We start from the raw sequence: 20,538 nt of genomic DNA on the forward strand, positions 1-20,538 counted from the left end.
AACTACTGAACAACTCCCTCCCGACTATCAGGAGAAAATCACAAACTTCGGCGAATTCACACAAAGGAAGATCACGGAATATTATAGGAGTGTGAAAACATCCACAATTACCAACGGGTTCCAAAACGCTGGACTGCTGCGGGATGAAGAGGATGACGCCACGGGGACTGCCCCCTAGTCCGATACCTCACGAGTCCGATACCTCACGAGTCCGACACCTCATGGTTTTGGGTTAGGGTCTGGGGGAGGTTAGGTTTAGGCGTGGGGGTGGGAGAGGTTAGGTTTTGGGTTAGGGTCTGGGGGATGTTAGGTTTAGGCGTGGGGGTGGGAGAGGTTAGGTTTTGGGTTAGGGTCTGGGGGAAGTTAGCCTCTTTTTTCGGACTCGTGAGGTGTCGGACTCGTGAGGTATCGGACTCGTGCCATGGCACCTGAAGGAGAGAGGAGAGTGGTTGACGAAGCCACCCTGAACCTGTTCGTTTCCGACACTGAAGATGAGGACTTTGGTGGTTTCAGTACGCAGGAAGAAGAGGAAGACGAGGATTAGTGACTTGACTTCTCTGGTTACAGGTTTGCTGCACATATACGGTAGCCTATTGTTGTGTGATTTTGTCTGGGGATTAGTGACCTGACTTTTGTTTTGTTTTGTTGAAATGTTAATAAATGGGAGCTTCCCCAAACAGCGATCTCTTTCCCGACATTCCTCTCTGTGCACGAACCCTTTCATATGGTAATTAAACATCAAAACACCCGCGGCTTATAGTCCGGTGCGGCTTATAGAAGAAAAAAATAGTCAATTTTGGTCCCGCGGCTTATACACCGGTGCGTCTTATAGTCCGGAATTTACGGTACATAAAAAGAGCTGATTGACAGCTGTGACAGCCAGCCTCAAACCCCCGTCAGACGTCGGGGATGGCCGAGGGGGCATCATCCCACCACCCGAATCTACGGTGCAGACTCAGGCATCAAATTGTGTCACGCAACCAAGATGGCAGCTCAAACAAGATATTTTGGCTTCAATTTTGCATTGTGGTAGCATCTTTTATACAGTCAATGGCCATAACCCGGTTAGAAAAGTCTTGTAGTTTCCAGAACACACAGTACAGTGCCAACCATACCTCAAAGACTCTGGATGTATTCCATGGCTTCGTGTGGGTTGTCAAACACTCTGAAGCTATTTCCACCGATGAGAATCTTCAGACGTGCAGGGTAGAGCATGACAAATTTAATCTGGTGCTCATGGAGGAGTTTTTTGCAGAGGGAAAATGCTCCTCGCTTCCTCTGCGTCTCCCTCGTGAAATCCGGGAAAACAAACACCTCTACGCCATTGCACATTAATGGTTTCTGTGCCGTTGCGATATCCCTGACGTGTTGGCCATCTTTGAAGTTCAGAAAGCGAGCCACGATTGATCGAGCATTATTCTTGTCAATAACTTCCACTCTTGTCCCCATCCTGTGTGCGCCTTCTGCTTTGATTCCATCAATGCCCATGGACTTTGAGATCAATTTGTTTATGAATGCAGTAGCGTCGTTCTTTTCAGCCCCCTCTGGTATCCCAACGAATCTGAGGTTATTGCGTCTGGCTCTGTCTTCAGCTGAAACCAGCCTCTCTGTCAGTAGTTGTAAAGCAAGGCAAGGCCAGTTTACTTACATAGCAGCAACAAGGCAATTCAAAGTGGTTTGCATAACACATTAAAAGCATTGAGACAAAGTAAAAAAGATAAAATTCATATAAAAGAACAAGCGAAAGGCAATGCATTAAAAGAATCAAATCAGGCCAAATGCACTGCATTAAAAGAATCAAGTCACATAGAAAGATATTTTTACCCCCCTAAAGGAAACATAGAATCAAGCGGCATTACTTCTAGGTATCGAGTGGTCACTCTCACACTGTTAACCAGTAGGGTTAGGTACCGAAATCGGTAGTTTTAAGGGTACCGACCGAATTACATCGCTGCTACCAAGTTCCGATCAAATGTCAAATCTATCGGTACCAGATTTCGGGTACCTGCTGCGAGCGCATCTATGTGTAAAATGTTCTAAATAAATAACAATGTTATTGTGATAAGTTTATCGGTTCAAATGTGAACGGTACCCAACCGTATCAACCAAAATACAATTAAGTGTGCCTTACCTCTCCAAAGAGTAATCACAACTTAAAATGACCTTTTGTCGCCCTCACCGGACAAGAAGATGAATAGTGCTATAGGTTTAGAATATGAATAGCCCTATAAGTTTTCGGAGAGTGACCTCCCTCAATTCTTCCTTTCAAAATGAATCCAATTTTGATGAGATCATGAAGGATTCTTAGAAGGAGCAGAACTCCAAGCAATCCTTCAATTCCCAACACAGGTTTGTGATCCTGTCAGAGGCGAGAACCGACTCACAGGTGTAGGGCTGCCGCGATATTGACTTTTTCCATATCGCACAAATTAGCAGAGCCAATCAAACAGCCACGGTAACCGAAAAAAGAAAAAGTTAGAAAGTAGGGTAATTGTCCTTAAATAAAGCTTTTTGGATGCATTTATTCATCTAATATATTCTTTATATACTGTAAGTCTATAGTCTATTTTTATTCCAGTGTTGTCGTCATTGTTAATAAGAGTATGCGACTTTGCAACATAGCCTACATTTATTGGACGGCATTCCAGCCACGCATTTGGCAGGCATGCATTCATCATTGAAAACCAGACAACATAGGAAGTGCGGAAGGGGACCGACTCTGCAACCAAATACACTTGTTATTAGTGCTCTCCACTTGTTGCTGTCTAGGCTGTATTTCTTCACTCTGGCAAAGGCAACAGATAGTTCTATTTGGCACAGTCCCGAGCCGGTACCTCCCATTGCTTTTCATTGCATCATAGCGTGGGATGATGAGTGGTCCTCAGATTCGATGTGAAATTTGTCGCTTTTCCTCGCATGGAATTGATTTTCTTGCCACAGCCTCATCCAAATTATTTGGCTTTCCATCTTCATCGGGCAGAAAGGGAGAAGTAACGTTGGGTTTTGCCACAAGAGACATGTTTTCAGTGCGGCGCCAGACGGCCAGCAGATCAAAGGACCTTGTCCGATCATGTATTCAATGCGGCCAGCAGCTCAAAGCACTTTTTTCCGATCAGAACACTGCCAATTGGTATCCTCCCACGTGCTACGTCCTACCAGTGAAGCTCCCCCTGTCAGGTGAAAAGAAGTGGCTGGCAACAGCGCATGTGTCAGAGGAAGCATGGTGCTAGTCTCGGCTCTCCCGAGATAGGCAGAGGGTGGAGCAGCGACCGGGGCAGCCAATAGGGCAGCATGGGGATAAAATGGTTAAAGTATAATTGGGGAGAAAATGGGGGGAAATCAGAAGGGGGAAAAAATAGAAAACTGCCAATTGGTGAGTGGAAATTTCCATCACAATTATAATGATTATTTAAAACCTAATATTGCATTTATTTCAGATCACATAACTTTTACAAGCAAAAAAAGAGAGAAAAAAGCAGAAAAAGCTTTTATGCGATAATCAGCTTGACCCTGTGGTGGGCGTGACTTTTTGTATAACCGCGGTAATGCGATAATCGTGGCAGCCATACACAGGTGTTCCTCTCAACTCCTGTTGGGATCCTGTGTGAGGTCACAGTGACCTTGAACTTTGACCTTTAACCATCAAAGTCTAATCAGATCATCCTTGAGTCTAAGTCGACGTTTGAGGCAAATTTGATGAAATTTCACCAAGGCATTCCTCAGATATCGCGTTAACGAACATCCGACGTACGTACGGACAACCCGGATCCATAATGCCTCCGGCCTGGCTATCGCCGGCGGAGGCATAAAAAATAAAGTTCATTAAAGTGCTAAGAGAATAGAAAACAAAAATGGGCTAAAATAGTAGTATAAAATAGGTAAATAAATGAATGATTTGATTTAACACATTCAGTGCCAAGGACGTCTGTGGACGTCCTAAAAAAAAGTAACGAGGAGTGCCAAGGACGTCTGTGGACGTCCTAAAATCATAATTCATATTATTCCATAATTCTGCTGTTTAAGGTCGTACCTAGCCAGTGAGCATGAATCCCTTCAAGGGATCACACGGCGCCACCTTAAACATCGTCACAGGAGCTGCTCCACCCACCTCAGATCCTTTACTTTGTACAGGAGACAGCGGAGAAAGTGGAAACCGATGCATGCTTTCTGCCAGCGCCGTATATATTGCTCTGCCTACAGCGGAGAGTGGGCTCGGCTGCATCCGCGCTCACAACTGAGCTCTTATGCTTCTATCTATCTCCACACGATTTCCTAGAAAGGCAGCATCCGAAGCCGAACGGCCATGCCTTTTCGTTCAGTCGCGTTTGCCCATCAAGGAAATGATGCGCGCTGGGATCTGTCCGGGGCAAAAACGAGAAAACAAACTGTGCGTGTGGGAGGAGCCCGCAGCTCAGAGGTGGAGAGGGGAGAGGGGGGAGGGAGGGGGGGGGGGGGGGGGGGGGGGAGAGGTGTGTGTGTCACACAGGCTTCACAGAAACCACACCACACGCCACCACATCAGAAAACACCAGCCAGAGTCAGTGAATGTGGTCGAAATTAGAGTGCAAAAGGTATTCATAAAAGGGCCTATAACTTGGAAAGTAAAAAAAAACAACAGAAAACCATTGAAAGTGCACTTTTTTGAGAGGCTGTAATTTCATAATGGAACTGTCTAGAAACAAAATTTCTTCTTTGGAAGAAGCAGGAGTGTTCAATCTTTCATTAAAGTCCAGCCCCGTTAATATAGCCATAATAGAAAAAATTCTATAGCTGTTTTCAACTGAATGGAAGTGAATCTGGCACAGGCTCCAGACAATTTTACTGAAGCGCTGTGGCACTGAATGTGTTAATAAAAGGCAGCAGAAAACAGAAGTCTTCAGCCTTGATTTAAAAGAACAGAGTTGGCAGCAGACCTGCAGTTTGTTCAGATATGACTGCAGTTTGTTCAGATATGACCTGCAGTTTGTTCAGATATGACCTGCTCAGATATGTGGTGCATCAAAACTGAACACTGCTTCTCCCTTTTTGGTTTTGACTGTGGGGACAGAAAGCAGACCTGTCCCAGGTGACCTGAGAGGTCGGCTCCAAAAGCAAATAAATCCCCATTACAGGGGTGATTTTTTATATAACTCACGTGTTTAGAGTAAGGTAGACGATTAAAAAAAAATGTTTTGGGTGTGATTGACAGGTCGGTTGTCCAGTGGTTGTGCAGCTTGCCGATCACGGAACAATAGCAGGCAGTGCTGTGGCTCTATGGGAAACCCCTGGTCTCGCGCAGCTAGCGCAAAGACCAGGGGTCTCCAAGATTCCAAACTGGAGGCTTCACACTCACTATATACCAATTTTTTTTTTTTTTTTACAGTCTATGACTTTGGCCCTAAACCATTCAGTGCTTTATAAACCAACAGGAGTAGTTTGAAATCAATTATTTCACAGATGTGTAAAGACCTTAGAACTGGAGTGCTGTGATTTACTTCTTTGGTCTAAAGGGCGGGACATACTCCAGACGCGCTCCCAAGCACTCAGCAATATGATGTGCAGCAATATATGATGCTGGGGGCGGGGCCTCCGTAGCCGTAAGCGCGTGTCGCCAGATTTTTCTAGCAGCGCGCCGCTCTGCAGCTCCCCTGGGAGCACGGTGCTTTGCAGGGAGAGACAGGAAGATAAATGAAATCAAGTAGTAAGTACACTGAGCCATGTTTTGACCACATTTCTTGACCCATGTGGTAAACTTTGATTTCTAACAGTTCGTTTTTAGTCATTTCAAGTAATGTGCTGTGTTGAGAGAGAGACCTAGGCCTATTTACATTAAATAAAAACAAGATTGGCTATTCATGTGCATTATTACATTACGTCATTTAGCAGACACTTTTGTCCAAAGCAACTTACAATATCACATTTTGTCAACAGTACAGAAAACAACTATGCAACACAATCAATGACAGCTAAGATATTTTGATAGACTAGCACCATGTAGGAAGTAGTTTGAGAAGGAATAAGTAACATGTAGCATTAGTAAGTTTGAGAAGGAAGGATTCTTTTTTATAGTTAAAAGTACATTACAATGTACATGTGCCGATACGATCGTTTGAGAGTGAAACCGCAGTCTACTGAACATAATGGCGTTTCATTGACTTTTAATTGTGTTTCATTGACTTCATCATGGGACATTCACTGTAATGTGAGCAGCGCTCTGAGCATGAACACCTCGGCCCCAGCACCAAATATACTGTATAGTATATACCGTATATAAATTTCTTTTGACAATGTCAATGCGTATTTTAATCACCCACTTTCACTCTTTTGCATGAATTCAGGTTGCTTAAATGCCTTGAATGCTTTTGACCAATGATGTATTTAAACAATGAATGCTTGTTATGCTGATACCACTTATATTGATCATGCACAGCCATCACGTCATTTTACTACTATTAGATCAAGGACAGGTCATAGTGTTACAGTATTAAAGCTTTTACATGGTATGCCATGATCTGATGTCCACTATACTTTAGGGCATTCACGACTAGTGAATTTTACTAGTCGACTAGTCGTCCCTAAAGGTAGTCGACTAGTCGACTAACCGTTTTTAATTTATTTTTTAATTAATTTTTTTTTTTTTTTTTTTTTTTTTAATCTTTAAGAAAGAACATGAGGTATTTACACGACATACATGAAATATCATATCCCATATCCCCCACAAAGAACATCAAAACACAACAAAACAAAACAAGAAAACTGCATAAGATACACAATAATCCAAGAACAAACAAGACTATTGGACAAACAACCAAACAAAAACAATGCATTCAGCTCCTATCCTGATAAGCCTAATGACACTGGGGTAAAAAGTTCTTAAAGTCAAACTCTGTATGTGGTTGCCATATTTTGGGGATGTCTAAGAATCTGCCTTTGCTCTTGTAGTAAATGTTATCCAACGTATGGTAGCTTGAGAGTTCATTCCACCAGTGAACTACAGCTGGGGGATTGGATGCTTTCCAATTTAAAGCTATGCATTTCCTAGCTGCCAACAGGGCAAGATCTATGTATTTACTTTGAATGCATTGTTTTTGTTTGGTTGTTTGTCCAATAGTCTTGTTTGTTCTTGGATTATTGTGTATCTTATGCAGTTTTCTTGTTTTGTTTTGTTGTGTTTTGATGTTCTTTGTGGGGGATATGGGATATGATAGTCCATGTATGTTCTTTCTTAAAGATATTTAAAAAAAAAAAAAAAAAAAAAAAAAAATTTTTTTTTTTTTTTTGCTAAAACGACTAGTCGACTACTAAGCACAGTGTCGACTAGTGGTTTTACTAGTCGACTAGTCGACTAGTCTGTGAATGCCCTACTATACTTGAGTTTATGTGATTTATTTGATATTTAACGTTAATATTTGCAACCAGATACTTCAACAGCGTCATGAATCAATAACGTTACACCCTCTTGGCAGAGGTATGCACTCCGACTGAGCGCATTGCCCTTATTGCCTCGTTAAACTCTGACAGTGAAAAAAGTTTGCTTGTCACAAAATAACACTCGTTTGACTTGAGGGCATGTAATTATGTTACTAGCGTTATCACATTCGCTACGCTCTTTAAACAAGTCAGGATGTTTGGTCAAGTTGGACACGTTGCTCCCTTCGCCTATGTGTAGTTTTGAAACATCGTTTACAGACGGGCTATGTTGTGTCTGTGGGCTTCCCCTGACAGTATGCAATTAATTCCATATTTTGCTCTGTGCATCTGCTTTATCCAGAAGCTGTGGTCATTTGTGAAGACCGCAGCAGCAGTTTGAGAGGCAGAAAAAAACAACTGTTTACACGCCCACAGCAAGGAGTTGCATACAGTTGAAGGCAAAGTCATGACCCGCCCTCTGCCTCTGATTGGCTAGACTCATTCCTTTCTTCGATTGGACTGGTCAGATTATCGCCACAGCACAGGGTGAAGTAGGATTCCCAACACAGGACACGCTTAGATATTGCATGTGCGCCATTGAGTTCAAAGGCACCAAGGCCCGCTAGAGCCTCTGAAAGACAGTAATATCAGCCGCAGATTTTTTTTTATTTTTTTGGTCAAATCTATGGTGGGCCAAAACAAACGGGGGGCCCCGCGGGCCCCAAATTGGTCACCCATGGTCTAAGGCAGGGATACTCAACTTGCTTTGCCCGGGGGCCACTTTCGTGAAATGATAGAAGGCCAGAGGCCAGTTAATAAACAAACAATATACATTTTTCTGTCGCGGATTGTAGGTTTTTTGGGTGTCAGCCGGAGTTTAGTCTGACAATGTTGTGCACACCGGATAGTTAGTTAGGTTAAGTTAGTTAGGTTAAGTACATACATAAGTGCCTGGGTAGCGAGCAGACGGCAGTATTTGACAATTTAGCAGCTAAATCATAGATTATTGAAAGATATTCCATATTTCAGACTGAAATGCTATAACAGAAGTGGGCAGTTGGGCAGTGGTGGCCCAATGGTTAGAGAAGCGAGCTTGTGACCGGAAGGTCGTCGGTTCAATCCCCGGGACCGGCAGGATAAATCTGGGTGGGGAAAGTGAAAAGGCAGCGCTTGCCCCTCCCTCATTACCACCACTGAGGTGCCCTTGAGCAAGGCCCTTAACCCCAACTGCTCCAGTGGAGCTGATCAGTGGCCAGCGGATCAGACTGTGGTTGTACTGGTCAGCTTCCAGGTATGAATGTGTGTGTGAATGTGAACAGGGCACTCCTGAAAAAGAGAGCATTGCTCTCAGTGAGACTCCCCCTGTATAAATAAAGGTTAAAAAAAGTATTGGCCAGAATGACATGAACATTTGGACACTTATTCAGCGGTATCTTGCATGTTGCGTTCAGGTGCACTGTCATTTTTTTTTTTTTTTTTTGCAATTCCATCGTGGGTCAAGTTGAGTATCACTGGTCTAAGGCCTAGTTTACATGACAACGCTCCCTGCATGACATGGAAAACTGTTGTTGTGTTTGGGCCTGGAGCCTGAAAATGCAAAAAAGTGCGTACAGTAAATCCCGACCCCTCCCGGGTCCGCATGGGACTTCAGGAAGTTAATTCTAGGGCTGACCCGAATACCATTTTTTTGTGCTCCGCATATCCTCTGCTAATGGACAGCAGATATTTGGATATTCCGCTAATAAAAAATGAAAAGTCACTTCTGTATTTGCAGTGGCAAATCCACCCATCCGAAAAGGTTTGCGTGTCCGGCCCATCCCTAAATGTGGCCATGGTGTTGGGCGTTTCAGCAGGATACCGTCTCTGCACACCTTAGGTTCAACTGGTCCAACTGGTTGCTATGACCTGTGCTGCCCACAGCCTATCCTACATTGACCATTTCAACCTCTTCTGGGAATGTACAGTGATTTAGAAACCATGGCTAATGGGCTGGGGGCTAAGCTACTATCTGCATACAATATTTTGTAGCCCGCTGAGGTCACGGTGTTCCTCTCTGCCAAAACAATTCATCCATATCCACTCATTCTGACCGGCGCCACTTCTACTGATGTCCCCGGGGTCCTAGCGCCAGTCTAACAAGTGCCTAAATCTAGGGGAGAAGGAAGGGGGGGCGAATATCCGAACCCTAAAATTGAAAACCGATTACCTAACCAACCAATGAATATCTGAATAGTCGCATATTGGGATCCAGCCCTAGTGAATTCCCAATTCATTTCTCCATTGATGTTTTGTAAAATCCTTACATAAAGAGTTTTACTTGGACAAACCAAGTGATTCAGCTACAAGATGAATTGCGAGTGACTGGGAGGGGGCGGGACTTAGGCTGTATTGATATTTTAGGGATTTAGCTGGAGGTTTTATCCAGAGGGACTGACAATGATGCATCAGTATAAACTTCCAATTCATAAATACCCAACATTATCAGATATGGAGTGGAAGGATCTGAACTGAATGATCATACACTATGAGAGAAATGTACTAGGAAAATAATTGGAAAAATGAGAGTTAAGGAGTGAATCAGAACAGATATTTCTTCCCTGAGTTATATCAACTGAGGCACTAATTACCGAATTCTGGCTCATCAGCATTGTCGCGGTTGTACTTGTACTGTAGCCTTCTTCGGCGGATGTTCGTGCGCTGTGCTCTCCTTGGTCCCTGAGGAAGGAGAAACAGGTTAGAAAGAGAATTCGACTCACTGTACGACTGGGCTGCACAATATGAATATGACAGATATTGCGATATGAGACACGATTTTAAGTGAGAATGGACATTTTTGAATTAGGTTTTCACTATATATATATATATATATAAAATAAAGTTGTCTCAACCCTGCGGCCATGAGAAGCAGGTATTTATCGGTTATCATATCTGCTGAAAATAATCCATATCGTGCATCCCTACTGACTATACTGCATGTTTGCATTTCATTGTAAAACTGATAAATATTAGACTGGTTGTCTGTGGTAAGCTCTTAACCTGAACTGATCAAATGACAGGGTCTTTCGCACGACGAGTTTTGGCACCACAATGAATACTGAATACTGGCCAGGGCTCGACATTAACGGATGCCCGGTTGCCCCGGGCAACCCAAAAAAAATGGCAACCATTTCTTGGCCTTTGGTTGCCATAGTGGCAACCACGTACATGTTAAAAAATAAGCAAATACATATTTTTTAATACTTGTGAGTGACACGCTGACATTTTATTGCTGTTACAATCGGAACGATGTTGCTAATTACCGGAACCCAGTAGACACGAAAAAGAGGACAACCGTGTCAACTATGGACTATTTCAGAACGAACAGCGTACTCCGAGACAACAGCCGTGGCTCAAAGGTGTGTACTTTCATTTGAGATTGGTGAAATATAGGAAGAAGAAGTAAGACCGCAGACTGTGCGGAATTTCCTGATTACAGAGGTAGGCGATCCCCTTTATAGTTGTGCGTCGCAGCTAACTGCAAAGTATGCATATTAGATTTCTAATGTAAGTGGACGAGGCGAAGTGCGTCTGAACTGCACACGGAAAGTATTCCACGAGAAAACACCCGCGTGTCATACATACGCAGCCCATGAGATCGGGTTGGGGAGAGAGAGAGAGGGATTGCGGCGGGCCAAGGCTGCTTCTGGGCCCCATGCAAAATCTGTGGGGGCCCCAAACCACTGTCATCATAGTATCCCTGAATGAACATGAATGAGAGGCATAGGCTACTTCACTATCAATAACGCTTTTAATTAATAAATTAAGCACAATATGAACAATAACTGTTAAAAAATATATGAAAATGTAAGTTCACAAATATTAGTTAAACAAATCCTTTCAGTGCAAATGCATTATAAAAAACAAAAAATAACTAAGATTTGTTTAGAAAATGAAATTACACAAATGTATTATTATTATTATTATTATTATTATTATCATTATTACTACTACTACACCCGGTGCGCGCACTGAATAGGCCTATTATAGCCTACTATATACTATAGACTATTATACTTAATTTTCTGTCACATCGTCATTATTAAGCCGGCTTATCTTAATTACTCAAAATATAAGGCGACTAAAAATGGCAACCATATTTTTATTCGGGCAACCAAAAGCTCCTGCCAGGTTGCCACTCCGGCAACCACTTTTAAAAGTTAACGTCGAGCCCTGCTGGCAGTACCAATGTGAACAGTACTGGTCAAACCCTGGCTTGTTCAACCCTACAGTGAACAATGTAAGAGTACTACTGACCGACTGGTTATTGTTGGATCCTGAGGAGCGTGGTCCTCCGCCAGACGAGGGGACCGGAGCCTCCCCCAGTTCCGCCATGAGGGACAGATACTCCTTGTCCATACGAGCCTGGTCCTGGGCTGACTGAGGAGGCTCGCCACCACTCGCTCTGTGGGCAGTACAGCAATAAGGGATAGCAAAGATTTTTTTTTTAAGTACTGGAAATGTAACACCAAGCGTAGTATCACTAGCACGCTCATATTAGGTACTCAAACCCGAATTAGACTCTCAGAAGAAATTAGGTTTTAATTTTGTGACTTGATTGGTCAACTTGTAGTCATTACCTGCTGTATTTGCAATCAGTGTTGGTGATACTGCGTGGCTCAGAGTTCTCCCAAGGACGACGGATCCTACAGAGACAAAAGGGCATTTTACAAACTTAATACAGCTATACCTGCAGGAAAACTTAATACAGCTATACCTGCAGGAAAACTTAATACAGCTATACCTGCAGGAAAACTTAATACAGCTATACCTGCAGGAAAACTTAATGCAGCTATACCTGCAGGAAAACTTAATACAGCTATACCTGCAGGAAAACTTAATACAGCTATACCTGCAGGAAAACTTAATACAGCTATACCTGCAGGAAAACTTAATACAGCTATACCTGCAGGAAAACTTAATACAGCTATACCTGCAGGAAAACTTAATACAGCTATACCTGCAGGAAAACTTAATACAGCTATACCTGCAGGAAAACTTAATACATCTATACCTGCAGGAAAACTTAATACAGCTATACCTGCAGGAAAACTTAATACATCTATACCTGCAGGAAAACTTAATACAGCTATACCTGCAGGAAAACTTAATACATCTATACCTGCAGGAAAACTTAATACATCTATACCTGCAGGACAACTTAATACATCTATACCTGCAGGAAAACTTAATGCAGCTATACCTGCAGGAAAACTTAATACAGCTATACCTGCAGGAAAACGTAATACATCTATACCTGCAGGAAAACTTAATGCAGCTATACCTGCAGGAAAACTTAATACAGCTATACCTGCAGGAAAACTTAATACAGCTATACCTGCAGGAAAACTTAATACAGCTATACCTGCAGGAAAACTTAATACAGCTATACCTGCAGGAAAACTTAATACAGCTATACCTGCAGGAAAACTTAATGCAGCTATACCTGCAGGAAAACTTAATACAGCTATACCTGCAGGAAAACTTAATACAGCTATACCTGCAGGAAAACTTAATACATCTATACCTGCAGGAAAACTTAATACAGCTATACCTGCAGGAAAACTTAATACATCTATACCTGCAGGAAAACTTAATACAGCTATACCTGCAGGAAAACTTAATACATCTATACCTGCAGGAAAACTTAATACAGCTATACCTGCAGGACAACTTAATACATCTATACCTGCAGGAAAACTTAATGCAGCTATACCTGCAGGAAAACTTAATACAGCTATACCTGCAGGAAAACGTAATACATCTATACCTGCAGGAAAACTTAATGCAGCTATACCTGCAGGAAAACTTAATACAGCTATACCTGCAGGAAAACTTAATACAGCTATACCTGCAGGAAAACTTAATGCAGCTATACCTGCAGGAAAACTTAATACAGCTATACCTGCAGGAAAACTTAATACAGCTATACCTGCAGGAAAACTTAATACAGCTATACCTGCAGGAAAACTTAATACAGCTATACCTGCAGGAAAACTTAATACAGCTATACCTGCAGGAAAACTTAATACAGCTATACCTTCAGGAAAACTTAATACAGCTATACCTGCAGGAAAACTTAATACAGCTATACCTGCAGGAAAACTTAATACAGCTATACCTGCAGGAAAACTTAATACAGCTATACCTGCAGGAAAACTTAATACAGCTATACCTGCAGGAAAACTTAATACAGCTATACCTGCAGGAAAACTTAATACAGCTATACCTGCAGGAAAACTTAATACAGCTATACCTGCAGGAAAACTTAATGCAGCTATACCTGCAGGAAAACTTAATACAGCTATACCTGCAGGAAAACTTAATACAGCTGTACCTGCAGGAAAACTTAATACAGCTGTACCTGCAGGAAAACTTAATACAGCTATACCTGCAGGAAAACTTAATACAGCTATACCTGCAGGAAAACTTAATACAGCTATACCTGCAGGAAAACTTAATACAGCTATACCTGCAGGAAAACTTAATACAGCTATACCTGCAGGAAAACTTAATACAGCTATACCTGCAGGAAAACTTAATACAGCTATACCTGCAGGAAAACCTAATACAGCTATACCTGCAGGAAAACTTAATACAGCTATACCTGCAGGAAAACTTAATACAGCTATACCTGCAGGAAAACGTAATGCAGCTATACCTGCAGGAAAACTTAATACAGCTATACCTGCAGGAAAACGTAATGCAGCTATACCTGCAGGAAAACCTAATACAGCTATACCTGCAGGAAAACTTAATACATCTATACCTGCAGGAAAACTTAATACAGCTATACCTGCAGGAAAACGTAATGCAGCTATACCTGCAGGAAAACTTAATACAGCTATACCTGCAGGAAAACTTAATACAGCTATACCTGCGGGAAAAACAAACTTAATACAGCTATACCTGCAGGAAAACTTAATACAGCTATACCTGCAGGAAAACTTAATACAGCTATACCTGCAGGAAAACTTAATACAGCTATACCTGCAGGAAAACTTAATACAGCTATACCTGCAGGAAAACTTAATACATCTATACCTGCAGGAAAACTTAATACAGCTATACCTGCAGGAAAACTTAATACATCTATACCTGCAGGAAAACTTAATACAGCTATACCTGCAGGAAAACTTAATACAGCTATACCTGCAGGAAAACTTAATACAGCTATACCTGCAGGAAAACTTAATACAGCTATACCTGCAGGAAAACTTAATACAGCTATACCTGCAGGAAAACTTAATACAGCTATACCTGCAGGAAAACTTAATACATCTATACCTGCAGGAAAACTTAATACAGCTATACCTGCAGGAAAACGTAATGCAGCTATACCTGCAGGAAAACTTAATACAGCTATACCTGCAGGAAAACTTAATACAGCTATACCTGCAGGAAAACGTAATGCAGCTATACCTGCAGGAAAACTTAATACATCTATACCTGCAGGAAAACTTAATACAGCTATACCTGCAGGAAAACGTAATGCAGCTATACCTGCAGGAAAACTTAATACAGCTATACCTGCAGGAAAACTTAATACATCTATACCTGCAGGAAAACTTAATACAGCTATACCTGCAGGAAAACTTAATACAGCTATACCTGCAGGAAAACTTAATACAGCTATACCTGCAGGAAAACTTAATACAGCTATACCTGCAGGAAAACTTAATACATCTATACCTGCAGGAAAACTTAACTCATTCAGGGCCAGTTTAGGACTGCCAATATTTAGCACAGGCCAAAGATTTTCATAATTGTTGGTCATCTTTCAAGACCCACAGTAAATTATCTATTAGCACCAGAGTGATTTGCAATACCTCAAAATGAAGATGTACGTCTCTGGGTTCACCAGGAAAAAAAAAGTGAGCTTTTAGCATGTTCTGTACTCTACTTATAGCCATTTATATACACCCTGTTTTCACCCAAAAAGTCTGTTTGAGAAGAGAAACAGGAGAAAAATGCATTTTTGTAAAGAAGACAATCTCAGTCAGATCTCGCTCTCAATTCTTTTATTTTGAACTGTATTGACATCAGACATGTAAATACTATTCGTTATGATACAAATGACAAAAAAATAATAATATATATATACACATGAAGTGCTTTTTTTACATTCAACAATGCAGTTTACTCAGTGTGAGTGTGAATGTGTGTGCGCGGGGCCCATGTGTGTCTCTTTAGATTACATTTCGTCATTTATTATCCAAAGCGACTTACAATGTCACATTGTCAACATTAGTGGAATCAACTGTGGAACATCATCTACACAGATACACCCTTGCAGCAGTAGAGTAAAACATCAATGTTTTTTTTTTGTTTGTTTTTTTGTTTTGTTTTTTTTGGGGGGGGGGTTTGGGGTGAAGAAGGGGGGGGAGATGCTAGATGGGGGATGGGGGGAGGGGGTTTGAGGTGGAGAAGGGGGGGGGGAGATGCTACATCAAAAGGGTTAGTTCAGGAGGGACTCAAGTGGAGCTTGAAAAGGTGAGTTTTTTTTTCAAAGGTGGACTCACTGAAAACTAAAATAAAAAGTTGAGAAAAGAAAAGGAGTTTTCAATCTTCGGCGAAAGATGGGCAGGGATTCGGCCGTCCTGACCTCAGTGGGGAGTTCGTTCTACCACTGAGGGGAATTTACTCTATGTCACAATATATCGTCCCACAATATATCGCGATATCAAAACATGACAATATGTATCGTTGAGATGAAATCTCATATCGCGAGAAAAATAAGCTGAACATGGTGGCACTGATCTGCATCTGATTGCATGCTCGCTCTCCTTTTCATTGCTTTGTTTGAACAGACGAGGGACGTTACAGACACTGAGGATGAAAATGGTGAAATTACTCAAATTAGCGTGAAGGATGCCCCCTCAACTTACAAATCGATCGCAAAAAAATCGTCCTGACCTCAGTGGGGAGTTCGTTCTACCACTGAGGGGAATTTACTCTTTATGTCACAATATATCGTCCCACAATATATCGCGATATCAAAACGTGACAATATGTATCGTTGAGATGAAATCTCATATCGCGAGAAAAATAAGCTGAACATGGTGGCACTGATCTGCATCTGATTGCATGCTCGCTCTCCTTTTCATTGCTTTGTTTGAACAGACGAGGGACGTTACAGACACGGAGGATGAAAATGGTGAAATTACTCAAATTAGCATGAAAGATGCCCCCTCAAATTACAAATCGATCGCAAAAAATATCGTATCGTATTGTTATCGTGAACCCAATATCATCTATTGTATCGTATCGTGAACCTAGTGTATCGTGACACCCCTAGTCTTTATAGTTCAGAGTGTCATGGTAGACCTCAAAGCAGGGGACCCTGCACAAGGGGATGCGGCAGAAGTTGCACTGGAAACGTGTCTCCTTTCTCTTGTCGTTGGTCTTACACACTTTGCATCGCTTTGCTGGGTTGTCATTGTTGGGGGTGGGGTCATTCCTGACAGGGAAATGCTTTGCCAGGTTGGCAGACAGCCTACTCGGACGGTCAGCATATGGAGCTCTATGGAGCTTTGTGGCAGTGGTCCACGCCTGTATCAGACTCTCCTGGAATGCATGCATGGTCTGCACTGTGCCCTGTGGGTTTTTAGCTCTGTACAGGACGAAGGCGTTGTGGAGGCAGATTTCGAACATGTACATGACAAATTTAGTAGTCCATTTATAGGATTTCCTGATGAACGGATAGTACGAAATCATTTGATCTAGCCTATCAACACCGTTCATCGACTGGTTATACTCTATCACAGAGACAGGCTTCTCCTTCACCACCTTCCCCCTCACACCTTTCTTCCATGTCAAGACCTGTCTCATCTCGTCCTGGTGAAATGTGGACACCATTCTGACAACATTTGTGTCCCGCCATGCCAAGCACAGCACCCGGTCAGTGTGGAAGGCAATTCTGCCCCCTGGTTGCAGGGTGGCCTTCTCAGCATGGTGTACAGCTGGTGGTTCTCCTCTATGCTTTCGCAGTGTGCCACATACATGTGTCCCCAGATTTAGCAGGATATCACACATGGTAACAGAATTATAAAAGTTATCCATATACAGTTTGTAGCCCTGCTGTTCCAGCCCCAACAGGAGACCACACACTGTATCTACAAGAGATTTACCCTCTCCACAATAAGGCATCAAATTATAACAAAATCCTGTCTGGGACTCACATAACACATAACTTTTTATACCGTAACGCACAGGTTTCTGTGGGTTAAAAACTTTAAAACTCAATCTGCCTCTCCACAGTAAAGTTCCTTCATCTATTGAGATGTTCTGGCCTGGCTGGTAGAGTTCCTGGAACTTGTTCACTAGCATATCCAAGATTGGGCGGACTTTGAACAACCTGTCATCCTTGTTTCTCACTGCTGTGTTGTCAGTAAAATGCAGGAAACGTGTAATGATCTGGAATCTGTTTCGGGACATTGTCTTACCAAAATAGGGGGTCTCCATCACCTCGCTCGTGGACCAGTAAGTCTTTAGGTCAGGCTTTACAATGAGCCCAGTCAGGAAGAGGAGCCCTAGGTAGGCCTTCAGTTCTGGGATGTCAAGAGGTTTCCATGCCTCGAGCCTCACACTTGTTGCGCCAGCCTCAATTGTCTGCTGTGCATACAGGTTGGTCTGCTCAACAATATACTGGAGCAGCTCTTCAGTGAGGATGAGTTCTAGGAAGTCGACCGGCTTGTCCGACTCCAGCGCAGCAGCACTGTTCAGCAGGCCAGGAACAGCAGTGAATGGGATGTCCTCCGGCTCCCACGGCACCTCATCCATGCAGTACCATTGCTGCTCTGGATACAGGATAGGTGTTATAAAAATATAGAAATACAAATACATTACTATAGCACACTCACACACACACAAGCTTGTAGATCAGCTATATTGGGCAAAGAGGGAAAATGAACATACCTTTGGTGTCTTTCTTTTTCCCCTTCTTCTTGGGTTGCTGTCCCTCCATTGGCTCTCCATCTGCACCACGGCCTGTAAATAAAGAAATACATACATTACAATACAATTTACAACACACACACAACATGTATAATTGTGAGCTTGTAGATCAGCCATTTTGGACAAAGACACAAAAGAGGGAAACAAGATCTTACCTTTTGATCTCGGTTGTTTACTAGATGTGGTGGGTTCTGCAACACTCGGCTCGTCCTCATCTGAAATAAAAGCAATATATCCTCAGTAAACTATATAATCACATTTAGTACAGAGAGACAGTGTATTGTACTAGTGTCTCAGTAAACTATATAATCACATTTAGTACAGAGAGACAGTGTAGTGTCTCAGTAAACTATATAATCACATTTAGTACAGAGAGACAGTGTAGTGTCTCAGTAAACTATATAATCACATTTAGTACAGAGACAGTGTAGTGTACTAGTCTCAGTAAACTATACGATCATAGAATGCAGAGACAGTGTAGTCAGTAGTCACACACACACACACACACACACACACACACACACACACACACACACACACACACACACGACATCATTACTGGGACTTTGTGTGAGTGTGATGACATCATCACTGGGACTTTGTGCGTGAAGCTGGTACTGGTACTGGTACTGTCTGTACAATATGCATATATATAAACAACAAAATTACTCCTTACCACGATCATCGGGGTCCTGTCGCATTGGATTCCAGTCCTCCTCGCCCTCGACATGGACAGCTGGCGACGGTGTGACCATCTCCTCTTCAGAAGAATGGGAGGTTGATGGCTGAGAGTCAAAGTCACTTTCAATGTAATCCCGGGGCGTCTTTGCACGGCGCAAATGCGCCCTGGAAAATGGCTCTTCCTGGGGAATCATGTCTGTTGTTGTGTTGCCCTCGATCTCCTCCTCGTCACTAAGTTCTGACTCAGTCTCGTCTCGCAAATGCGCCCTGGAAAATGGCTCGTCCTGGGGAATCATGTCTGTTGTGTTGCCCCCGATCTCCTCCTCGTCACTAAGTTCTGACTCAGTCTCGTCTCGTTCGAGCTGGGACACAGGAGGCTTGGGTTTGGGACCAGGCGCTGGGACCGGATCGATGGTGGTCACGGGTGTGACAACCGCAAACATCTCATCCAGTGTGCGCTGCCCAGCAGCAAGGCCAGCAGCAAGGCGAACAGCTCGGGCACCGCCGCGCCGAGGGGCGATGTGGTGTTTGGTCTTTCCTTTTGACTTCACCATGACTGACTAGACTATGACTACTACAACTAACTAACTAAACTAAACTACAGACTATACTACAACTAACTAACGCTAACTAAACTGACGACTATAGGCTACTAGCTACTGTAATCTCTTCCTCTTCAACTTCAACTCAACTCAGCACACTGTCACAACCGTACACAATGGCGTCTCTTTCCTACTCTGCAAAGAGGAAGCGTTTCTCACGGCTTTTGTCTTCTTGCCACCTCCCCCATTTCAAAAAAACAGCTGCGGTATGTGTTTGATCGCGTGTTGTCGGCTACCCTTTGAAGGCAGGGACCTGTGTCTGTGTGACAGGCTGGGCAAGTGTTTGCTGCAGGCGCTGCACCAATAAAAACAAAAACACGTCAAAGACGTCATTGGCCCTCTGGGCTATTCCTGATAACACGTCAAAGACGTCATTGGCCCTGAATGAGTTAATACAGCTATACCTGCAGGAAAACGTAATGCAGCTATACCTGCAGGAAAACCTAATACAGCTATACCTGCAGGAAAACTTAATACATCTATACCTGCAGGAAAACTTAATACAGCTATACCTGCAGGAAAACGTAATGCAGCTATACCTGCAGGAAAACTTAATACATCTATACCTGCAGGAAAACTTAATACAGCTATACCTGCAGGAAAACTTAATACAGCTATACCTGCAGGAAAACTTAATACAGCTATACCTGCAGGAAAACTTAATACAGCTATACCTGCAGGAAAACTTAATACATCTATACCTGCAGGAAAACTTAATACAGCTATACCTGCAGGAAAACTTAATACAGCTATACCTGCAGGAAAACTTAATGCAGCTATACCTGCAGGAAAACTTAATACAGCTATACCTGCAGGAAAACTTAATACAGCTATACCTGCAGGAAAACTTAATACAGCTATACCTGCAGGAAAA

The 20,538-nt window shown here is 42.6% G+C and overlaps 1 protein-coding gene across 4 annotated transcripts in view; it reads right to left on the bottom strand.

The window, feature by feature from the left end:
• Positions 1-20,538, bottom strand: part of LOC310772246 (uncharacterized protein) — a 45,375-nt gene that overhangs the window by 4,734 nt on the left and 20,103 nt on the right. For 2 of the 4 annotated variants that reach the window (XM_083632000.1, XM_083631999.1), the window contains exons 10-13: positions 12,006-12,071; positions 11,683-11,830; positions 10,017-10,104; positions 1,116-1,607 (exon numbers count right to left, since the gene is read on the bottom strand). In XM_083632000.1, coding sequence (XP_083488126.1) covers positions 1,117-1,607; positions 10,017-10,104; positions 11,683-11,830; positions 12,006-12,071 — 793 coding nt within the window. In that variant the 3' untranslated portion in view covers position 1,116. The remainder of the gene's footprint in view (positions 1-1,115; positions 1,608-10,016; positions 10,105-11,682; positions 11,831-12,005; positions 12,072-20,538) is intronic. The other 2 variants (XM_083632002.1, XM_083632001.1) reach the window with 1 other exon arrangement.

Source organism: Poromitra crassiceps, assembly GCF_964638095.1.
Source record: "Poromitra crassiceps genome assembly, chromosome: 2".
NCBI classification, from domain to species: Eukaryota; Metazoa; Chordata; class Actinopteri; order Beryciformes; family Melamphaidae; genus Poromitra; species Poromitra crassiceps.